The 10406-nt window shown below is 58.0% G+C and overlaps 1 protein-coding gene across 1 annotated transcript in view; it reads right to left on the reverse strand.

The window, feature by feature from the left end:
• Positions 1–1329: 1329 nt before the first annotated feature.
• Positions 1330–10406, reverse strand: part of LOC144955528 (vacuolar protein sorting-associated protein 53 homolog) — a gene marked incomplete at both ends in the record, with an annotated part of 31048 nt that continues 21971 nt past the window's right edge. Inside the window, 2 exons of the mRNA XM_078885717.1 lie at positions 1330–1408; positions 10339–10406. The exon at positions 10339–10406 is cut by the window's right edge and continues 52 nt beyond it. Of these exons, the coding sequence (XP_078741843.1) occupies positions 1330–1408; positions 10339–10406 (147 nt within the window). The remainder of the gene's footprint in view (positions 1409–10338) is intronic.

A 10406-nucleotide genomic window follows, 5' to 3' on the forward strand; every position in this document is an offset into this window, starting at 1 on the left:
GAGTGAGTGAGTGGGTGGGTGAGTGGGTGGGTGGGTGAGTGGGTGAGTGGGTGGGTGAGTGGGTCGGTGAGTGGGTGGGTGAGTGGGTGAGTGAGTGGGTGGGTGGGTGGGTGAGTGGGTGGGTGAGTGAGTGGATGGGTGAGTGGGTGGGTGGGTGAGTGGGTGCGTGAGTGGGTGAATGGGTGGGTGAGTGGGTGAGTGAGTGGGTGAGTGAGTGAGTGGGTGGGTGAGTGGGTGAGTGAGTGGGTGAGTGGGTGGGTGAGTGGGTGAGTGGGTGAGTGAGTGGGTGGGTGAGTAGGTGAGTGGGGTGAGTGAGTGGGTGGGTGGGTGGGTGAGTGAGTGGGTGAATGGGTGAGTGGGTGGGTGGGTGAGTGGGTGAGTGAGTGGGTGAGTGAGTGGGTGAGTGGGTGAGTGATTGGGTGAGTGGGTAGGTGAGTGGGTGCGTGGGTGAGTGGATGGGTGAGTGGGTGAGTGGGTGAGTGAGTGGGTGGGTGGGTGAGTGGATGGGTGAGTGGGGTGAGTGGGTGAGTGAGTGGGTGGGTGGGTGAGTGAGTGAGTGAGTGGGTGGGTGGGTGGGTGAGTGGGTGAGTGAGTGAGTGATTGAGCGAGTGGGTGGGTGGGTGGGTGAGTGAGTGGATGGGTGAGTGAGTGGGTGGGTGAGTGGGTAGGTGGATGGGTGGGTGAGTGAGTGGGTGGGTGAGTGGCTGAGTGGGTGAATGAGTGGCTGAGTGAGTGAGTGAGTAAGTGGGTGAGTGAGTGAGTGAGTGAGTGAGCGAGTGAGTGGCTGATGAGTGAGTGGGTGGCTGAGTGGCTGAGTGAGTGAGTGAGCGAGTGGTGAGTGAGTAAGCGAGTGAGTGAGTGAGTGAGTGGTGAGTGAGTGGGTGAGTGGGTGAGTGAGTGGTGAGTGAGTGAGCGAGTGAGTGAGCAAGTGGTGAGTGAGTGAATGGTGAGTGAGTGGTGAGTGAGTGAGTGGGTGAGTGAGTGAGTGGGTGAGTGAGTGAGTGGCTGAGTGAGTGGGGTGAGCGAGTGAGTGGCTGAGTGAGTGAGCGAGTGGTGAGTGAGTGGTGAGTGAATGAGTGAGTGGGTGAGCGAGTGAGTGAGCGAGTGGGCTGAGTAAGTGAGTGAGTGGTGAGTGGTGAGTGGGTGGGTGGGTGGGTGAGTGGGTGGGTGAGTGGGTGAGTGGGTGGGTGGGTGGGTGAGTGACTGAGTGAGTGTCTGAGTGAGTGAGTGGCTGAGTGAGTGAGTGGCTGAGTGAGTGAGCGAGTGGTGAGTGAGCGAGTGAGTGAGTGCTGAGTGAGTGAGTGAGTGGTGGGTGAGTGGTGAGGCTACCTTGCCACCCTGAGAGGGGAAAGCTTCTTCAAAGTCGTTCAGGATCTGGGTTCCCAGCTCGGACTGAACGGCCCGTACCCTGAGGCACACACAGACACAGGTACAGGTCCCCCAGGTAGCCTCACACAGGGCTGTAGGGGCAAGTGCTGTGAGTAGCAGTAGCAACACTTATACACACACACAGTGTACACACACACACACAGTGTACACACACACACAGTGTACACACACACACAGTGTACACACACACACACACAGTGTACACACACACACAGTGTACACACACACACACAGTGTACACACACACAGTGTACACACACACACACAGTGTACACACACACACAGTGTACACACACACACACAGTGTACACACACACACAGTGTACACACACACACACAGTGTACACACACACACACACAGTGTACACACACACAGTGTACACACACACACAGTGTACACACACACACACACAGTGTACACACACACACACACAGTGTACACACACACACAGTGATACACCATCACCACCACCACCACCACGACCACCATCACCACCATCACCACCATCACCACCACCACCATCACCACCACCACCACGACCACCATCACCACCATCACCACCACGACCACCATCACCACCACCACCACCATCACCACCATCACCACCATCACCACCACCACCACCACCACCACCACCACGACCACCATCACCACCATCACCACCATCACCACCACCACCATCACCACCACCATCACAACCACCACCACCCCCACCACCACCACCACGACCACCATCACCACCATCACCACCACCATCACCCCCACCATCACCACCACCACCCCCCACCATCACCACCATCATCACCACCATCACCACCACCATCACCCCCACCATCACCACCATCACCATCACCCCCACCATCACCACCATCATCACCACCATCACCATCACCACTACCCCCACCTCCACCACTACCACCCCCACCACCACCCCCACCATCACCACCACCATCACCACCACCACCACCCCCACGCCCCCCAGTGTGCAGTGAGTGGCTGTGTGTGGCTGTGTGTGGCTGTGTGTGGCTGTGTGTGGCTGTGTGTGGCTGTGTGTGGCTGTGTGTGGCTGTGAGTGACTGTGTGTGGCTGTGTGTGGCTGTGTGTGGCTGTGTGTGGCTGTGTGTGGCTGTGTGTGGCTGTGTGTGGCTGTGTGTGGCTGTGAGTGACTGTGTGTGGCTGTGTGTGGCTGTGTGTGGCTGTGTGTGGCTGTGAGTGACTGTGTGTGGCTGTGTGTGGCTGTGAGTGGCTGTGTGTGGCTGTGTGTGGCTGTGTGTGACTGTGTGTGACTGTGTGTGACTGTGTGTGGCTGTGAGTGGCTGTGTGTGGCTGTGTGTGGCTGTGTGTGGCTGTGTGTGGCTGTGAGTGACTGTGTGTGGCTGTGTGTGGCTGTGTGTGGCTGTGAGTGGCTGTGTGTGACTGTGAGTGGCTGTGTGTGACTGTGAGTGACTGTGTGTGGCTGTGTGTGGCTGTGAGTGACTGTGTGTGGCTGTGAGTGGCTGTGAGTGACTGTGTGTGGCTGTGTGTGACTGTGTGTGACTGTGAGTGACTGTGTGTGGCTGTGTGTGGCTGTGAGTGACTGTGTGTGGCTGTGAGTGGCTGTGTGTGGCTGTGTGTGACTGTGTGTGGCTGTGTGTGGCTGTGAGTGGCTGTGTGTGACTGTGAGTGGCTGTGAGTGACTGTGAGTGGCTGTGTGTGGCTGTGAGTGGCTGTGTGTGACTGTGAGTGGCTGTGTGTGACTGTGTGTGACTGTGTGTGGCTGTGTGTGGCTGTGAGTGGCTGTGTGTGACTGTGAGTGGCTGTGTGTGGCTGTGAGTGGCTGTGTGTGACTGTGAGTGGCTGTGTGTGACTGTGTGTGACTGTGTGTGGCTGTGTGTGGCTGTGTGTGGCTGTGAGTGGCTGTGTGTGGCTGTGTGTGGCTGTGTGTGGCTGTGTGTGGCTGTGTGTGACTGTGTGTGGCTGTGTGTGGCTGTGTGTGGCTGTGTGTGGCTGTGTGTGGCTGTGTGTGGCTGTGTGTGGCTGTGTGTGGCTGTGAGTGACTGTGTGTGGCTGTGTGTGGCTGTGTGTGGCTGTGTGTGGCTGTGTGTGGCTGTGTGTGGCTGTGTGTGGCTGTGAGTGACTGTGTGTGGCTGTGTGTGACTGTGTGTGGCTGTGTGTGGCTGTGTGTGACTGTGTGTGACTGTGTGTGACTGTGTGTGGCTGTGTGTGGCTGTGTGTGACTGTGTGTGGCTGTGTGTGGCTGTGTGTGACTGTGTGTGGCTGTGTGTGGCTGTGTGTGGCTGTGTGTGACTGTGTGTGGCTGTGTGTGGCTGTGTGTGACTGTGTGTGACTGTGTGTGGCTGTGTGTGGCTGTGTGTGGCTGTGTGTGGCTGTGTGGCTGGCTGTGTGTGGCTGTGAGTGGCTGTGAGTGGCTGACTGTGTGTGGCTGTGTATGGCTGTGTGTGGCTGTGAGTGGCTGTGAGTGACTGTGTGTGGCTGTGAGTGGCTGTGTGTGACTGTGAGTGGCTGTGTGTGGCTGTGAGTGACTGTGTGTGACTGTGAGTGGCTGTGTGTGACTGTGAGTGACTGTGTGTGGCTGTGTGTGGCTGTGTGGCTGGCTGTGTGTGGCTGTGAGTGGCTGTGAGTGGCTGACTGTGTGTGGCTGTGTGTGGCTGTGTGTGGCTGTGAGTGACTGTGTGTGGCTGTGTGTGGCTGTGTGTGGCTGTGTGGCTGTGTGTGGCTGTGTGTGGCTGTGAGTGGCTGTGTGTGGCTGTGAGTGGCTGTGAGTGGCTGTGTGTGGCTGTGTGTGGCTGTGTGTGGCTGTGTGTGGCTGTGTGTGGCTGGCTGTGTGTGGCTGTGTGTGGCTGTGTGTGGCTGTGTGTGGCTGTGTGTGTGGCTGTGTGTGGCTGTGTGTGGCTGTGAGTGGCTGTGTGTGGCTGTGTGTGGCTGGCTGTGTGTGGCTGTGTGTGGCTGTGAGTGGCTGTGTGTGGCTGTGAGTGGCTGTGTGTGGCTGTGTGTGGCTGTGAGTGGCTGTGTGTGGCTGTGTGTGGCTGTGTGTGGCTGTGTGTGACTGTGAGTGACTGTGTGTGGCTGTGAGTGGCTGTGTGTGGCTGTGAGTGGCTGTGTGTGACTGTGTGTGACTGTGTGTGGCTGTGAGTGGCTGTGTGTGACTGTGTGTGGCTGTGAGTGGCTGTGAGTGACTGTGTGTGGCTGTGTGTGGCTGTGTGTGGCTGTGAGTGACTGTGAGTGGCTGTGTGTGGCTGTGAGTGGCTGTGTGTGACTGTGTGTGGCTGTGAGTGGCTGTGAGTGACTGTGTGTGGCTGTGTGTGGCTGTGTGTGGCTGTGAGTGACTGTGAGTGGCTGTGTGTGGCTGTGAGTGGCTGTGTGTGACTGTGTGTGGCTGTGAGTGGCTGTGAGTGACTGTGTGTGGCTGTGTGTGGCTGGCTGTGTGTGGCTGTGTGTGACTGTGTGTGGCTGTGAGTGGCTGTGTGTGGCTGTGTGTGGCTGTGTGTGGCTGTGTGTGGCTGTGTGTGGCTGTGTGTGGCTGTGTGTGGCTGTGTGTGGCTGTGAGTGACTGTGTGTGACTGTGAATGGCTGTGTGTGGCTGTGTGTGGCTGTGTGTGGCTGTGTGTGGCTGTGAGTGACTGTGTGTGGCTGTGTGTGGCTGTGTGTGGCTGTGTGTGGCTGTGTGTGGCTGTGTGTGGCTGTGAGTGACTGTGTGTGGCTGTGTGTGGCTGTGTGTGACTGTGTGTGGCTGTGTGGCTGGCTGTGTGTGGCTGTGAGTGACTGTGTGTGGCTGTGAGTGACTGTGTGTGGCTGTGTGTGGCTGTGAGTGGCTGTGAGTGACTGTGTGTGACTGTGAGTGGCTGTGTGTGGCTGTGTGTGGCTGTGAGTGGCTGTGAGTGGCTGTGTGTGGCTGTGTGTGGCTGTGTGTGGCTGTGTGTGACTGTGAGTGACTGTGAGTGGCTGTGTGTGACTGTGAGTGGCTGTGTGTGGCTGTGTGTGGCTGTGAGTGGCTGTGTGTGGCTGTGTGTGGCTGTGTGTGGCTGTGTGTGGCTGTGTGTGACTGTGTGTGGCTGTGTGTGGCTGTGTGTGGCTGTGTGTGGCTGTGTGGCTGGCTGTGTGTGGCTGTGAGTGGCTGTGAGTGGCTGTGTGTGGCTGTGTGTGGCTGTGTGTGGCTGTGTGTGGCTGTGTGTGTGGCTGTGTGTGGCTGTGTGTGGCAGTGAGTGGCTGTGTGTGGCTGTGTGTGGCTGGCTGTGTGTGGCTGTGTGTGGCTGTGTGTGGCTGTGTGTGGCTGGCTGTGTGTGGCTGTGTGTGGCTGTGTGTGGCTGTGAGTGGCTGTGTGTGGCTGTGTGTGGCTGTGTGTGGCTGTGAGTGGCTGTGTGTGGCTGTGGCTGGCTGTGTGTGGCTGTGAGTGGCTGTGTGTGGCTGTGGCTGGCTGTGTGTGGCTGTGAGTGGCTGTGTGTGGCTGTGAGTGGCTGTGTGTGGCTGTGTGTGGCTGTGTGTGGCTGTGAGTGGCTGTGAGTGGCTGTGAGTGGCTGTGAGTGGCTGTGTGTGGCTGTGTGTGGCTGTGTGTGACTGTGTGTGACTGTGTGTGGCTGTGAGTGGCTGTGTGTGACTGTGAGTGACTGTGTGTGGCTGTGAGTGGCTGTGTGTGGCTGTGAGTGGCTGTGTGTGACTGTGTGTGACTGTGTGTGGCTGTGAGTGGCTGTGTGTGACTGTGTGTGACTGTGTGTGGCTGTGAGTGGCTGTGTGTGGCTGTGAGTGGCTGTGAGTGACTGTGTGTGGCTGTGTGTGACTGTGTGTGGCTGTGTGTGGCTGTGAGTGGCTGTGTGTGGCTGTGTGTGGCTGTGAGTGGCTGTGAGTGACTGTGTGTGACTGTGAGTGGCTGTGTGTGGCTGTGTGTGGCTGTGAGTGGCTGTGAGTGGCTGTGTGTGGCTGTGAGTGACTGTGAGTGGCTGTGTGTGGCTGTGAGTGACTGTGTGTGGCTGTGAGTGACTGTGTGTGGCTGTGAGTGGCTGTGTGTGGCTGTGAGTGGCTGTGTGTGACTGTGTGTGACTGTGTGTGGCTGTGAGTGACTGTGAGTGGCTGTGTGTGGCTGTGTGTGGCTGTGAGTGACTGTGAGTGGCTGTGTGTGACTGTGTGTGGCTGTGAGTGGCTGTGTGTGACTGTGAGTGGCTGTGTGTGACTGTGTGTGGCTGTGTGTGGCTGTGTGTGGCTGTGTGTGGCTGTGTGTGGCTGTGAGTGACTGTGAGTGGCTGTGTGTGGCTGTGTGTGGCTGTGTGTGGCTGTGTGTGGCTGTGAGTGACTGTGAGTGGCTGTGTGTGGCTGTGTGTGGCTGTGTGTGGCTGTGTGTGGCTGTGTGTGGCTGTGTGTGACTGTGTGTGGCTGTGTGTGGCTGTGTGTGGCTGTGTGTGACTGTGTGTGGCTGTGTGTGGCTGTGTGTGGCTGTGTGTGGCTGTGTGTGGCTGTGAGTGGCTGTGAGTGGCTGTGTGTGGCTGTGTGTGGCTGTGTGTGGCTGTGTGTGGCTGTGTGTGGCTGTGAGTGACTGTGAGTGGCTGTGTGTGGCTGTGTGTGGCTGTGTGTGGCTGTGTGTGGCTGTGTGTGGCTGTGAGTGGCTGTGAGTGGCTGTGTGTGGCTGTGTGTGGCTGTGAGTGGCTGTGAGTGGCTGTGTGTGGCTGTGTGTGGCTGTGTGTGGCTGTGAGTGGCTGTGTGTGGCTGTGTGTGGCTGGCTGTGTGTGGCTGTGTGTGACTGTGTGTGGCTGTGAGTGGCTGTGAGTGGCTGTGTGTGACTGTGTGTGGCTGTGAGTGACTGTGAGTGGCTGTGTGTGGCTGTGAGTGGCTGTGTGTGGCTGTGTGTGGCTGGCTGTGTGTGGCTGTGTGTGACTGTGTGTGGCTGTGAGTGGCTGTGTGTGACTGTGTGTGACTGTGTGTGGCTGTGAGTGGCTGTGAGTGGCTGTGAGTGGCTGTGAGTGACTGTGCGTGACTGTGCGTGGATGTGAGTGGCTGTGAGTGGCTGTGTGTGACTGTGAGTGGCTGTGTGTGGCTGTGAGTGACTGTGAGTGGCTGTGTGTGACTGTGAGTGGCTGTGAGTGGCTGTGTGTGGCTGTGTGTGACTGTGAGTGGCTGTGTGTGGCTGTGAGTGACTGTGAGTGACTGTGAGTGACTGTGTGTGGCTGTGAGTGACTGTGTGTGGCTGTGAGTGACTGTGTGTGGCTGTGTGTGGCTGTGTGTGGCTGTGAGTGGCTGTGAGTGGCTGTGTGTGGCTGTGTGTGGCTGTGAGTGGCTGTGAGTGACTGTGTGTGGCTGTGAGTGACTGTGTGTGACTGTGTGTGGCTGTGAGTGACTGTGTGTGGCTGTGAGTGACTGTGTGTGGCTGTGAGTGGCTGTGAGTGACTGTGTGTGGCTGTGAGTGACTGTGTGTGGCTGTGAGTGACTGTGTGTGGCTGTGAGTGGCTGTGAGTGACTGTGTGTGGCTGTGAGTGACTGTGTGTGACTGTGTGTGGCTGTGAGTGACTGTGTGTGGCTGTGAGTGACTGTGTGTGGCTGTGAGTGGCTGTGAGTGACTGTGTGTGGCTGTGAGTGACTGTGTGTGGCTGGCTGTGTGTGGCTGTGAGTGGCTGTGAGTGGCTGACTGTGTGTGGCTGTGTGTGGCTGTGTGTGGCTGTGTGTGGCTGTGTGGCTGGCTGTGTGTGGCTGTGAGTGGCTGACTGTGTGTGGCTGACTGTGTGTGGCTGTGTGTGGCTGTGAGTGACTGTGTGTGGCTGGCTGTGTGTGGCTGTGTGTGGCTGTGTGTGGCTGTGTGTGTGGCTGTGTGTGGCTGTGAGTGGCTGTGTGTGGCTGTGTGTGGCTGGCTGTGTGTGGCTGCGTGTGGCTGTGTGTGGCTGTGAGTGGCTGTGTGTGGCTGTGTGTGGCTGTGAGTGGCTGTGTGTGGCTGTGGCTGGCTGTGTGTGGCTGTGAGTGGCTGTGTGTGGCTGTGGCTGGCTGTGTGTGGCTGTGAGTGGCTGTGTGTGGCTGTGAGTGGCTGTGTGTGGCTGTGAGTGGCTGTGTGTGACTGTGTGTGACTGTGTGTGGCTGTGAGTGGCTGTGTGTGACTGTGTGTGGCTGTGAGTGGCTGTGAGTGACTGTGTGTGGCTGTGAGTGACTGTGTGTGACTGTGTGTGGCTGTGAGTGACTGTGTGTGGCTGTGTGTGGCTGTGTGTGGCTGTGTGTGGCTGTGTGTGGCTGTGTGTGACTGTGTGTGGCTGTGAGTGGCTGTGTGTGGCTGTGTGTGACTGTGTGTGGCTGTGTGTGGCTGTGTGTGGCTGTGAGTGGCTGTGTGTGGCTGTGTGTGGCTGTGTGTGACTGTGTGTGGCTGTGAGTGGCTGTGTGTGGCTGTGTGTGGCTGTGTGTGGCTGTGTGTGGCTGTGAGTGGCTGTGTGTGGCTGTGTGTGGCTGTGTGTGGCTGTGTGTGGCTGTGAGTGGCTGTGTGTGACTGTGTGTGGCTGTGAGTGGCTGTGTGTGGCTGTGTGTGGCTGTGAGTGGCTGTGAGTGACTGTGTGTGGCTGTGTGTGGCTGGCTGTGAGTGGCTGTGTGTGACTGTGTGTGGCTGTGAGTGGCTGTGTGTGACTGTGTGTGGCTGGCTGTGTGTGGCTGTGTGTGGCTGTGTGTGGCTGTGTGTGTGGCTGTGTGTGGCTGTGTGTGGCTGTGAGTGGCTGTGTGTGGCTGTGTGTGGCTGGCTGTGTGTGGCTGTGTGTGGCTGTGTGTGGCTGTGTGTGGCTGGCTGTGTGTGGCTGTGTGTGGCTGTGTGTGGCTGTGAGTGGCTGTGTGTGGCTGTGTGTGGCTGTGAGTGGCTGTGTGTGGCTGTGGCTGGCTGTGTGTGGCTGTGAGTGGCTGTGTGTGGCTGTGGCTGGCTGTGTGTGGCTGTGAGTGGCTGTGTGTGGCTGTGAGTGGCTGTGTGTGGCTGTGAGTGGCTGTGTGTGACTGTGTGTGACTGTGTGTGGCTGTGAGTGGCTGTGTGTGACTGTGTGTGGCTGTGAGTGGCTGTGAGTGACTGTGTGTGGCTGTGAGTGGCTGTGTGTGGCTGTGTGTGGCTGTGAGTGACTGTGAGTGGCTGTGTGTGGCTGTGAGTGGCTGTGTGTGGCTGTGTGTGGCTGGCTGTGTGTGGCTGTGTGTGACTGTGTGTGGCTGTGAGTGGCTGTGAGTGGCTGTGAGTGGCTGTGAGTGACTGTGTGTGACTGTGAGTGGATGTGAGTGGCTGTGAGTGGCTGTGAGTGGCTGTGTGTGACTGTGAGTGGCTGTGTGTGGCTGTGAGTGACTGTGAGTGGCTGTGTGTGGCTGTGAGTGACTGTGAGTGGCTGTGAGTGGCTGTGAGTGGCTGTGAGTGACTGTGAGTGACTGTGAGTGACTGTGTGTGGCTGTGAGTGACTGTGAGTGGCTGTGAGTGACTGTGAGTGACTGTGAGTGACTGTGTGTGGCTGTGAGTGACTGTGAGTGACTGTGAGTGACTGTGAGTGGCTGTGTGTGGCTGTGAGTGGCTGTGTGTGGCTGTGAGTGACTGTGAGTGGCTGTGTGTGGCTGTGTGTGGCTGTGAGTGACTGTGAGTGACTGTGAGTGGCTGTGAGTGGCTGTGAGTGGCTGTGTGTGGCTGTGTGTGGCTGTGAGTGACTGTGAGTGACTGTGAGTGACTGTGAGTGGCTGTGAGTGGCTGTGAGTGGCTGTGAGTGACTATGAGTGGCTGTGTGTGGCTGTGTGGCTGGCTGTGTGTGGCTGTGAGTGGCTGTGTGTGACTGTGAGTGGCTGTGTGTGGCTGTGTGGCTGGCTGTGTGTGGCTGTGAGTGGCTGTGAGTGGCTGTGAGTGGCTGTGAGTGACTGTGAGTGACTGTGAGTGGCTGTGTGTGGCTGTGAGTGGCTGTGTGTGACTGTGAGTGGCTGTGAGTGACTGTGAGTGGCTGTGAGTGGCTGTGAGTGACTGTGTGTGGCTGGCTGCTCACCGTGCGTCCAGCTGACGTATCTGGGGCACGGCGGTGAACTTTTGGAAGTGTTCCAGCACGTTGAGGAC

The sequence above is a fragment of the Lampetra fluviatilis genome, unplaced genomic scaffold (assembly GCF_964198595.1).
Source record: "Lampetra fluviatilis unplaced genomic scaffold, kcLamFluv1.1 SCAFFOLD_891, whole genome shotgun sequence".
Taxonomy (NCBI): Eukaryota; Metazoa; Chordata; class Hyperoartia; order Petromyzontiformes; family Petromyzontidae; genus Lampetra; species Lampetra fluviatilis.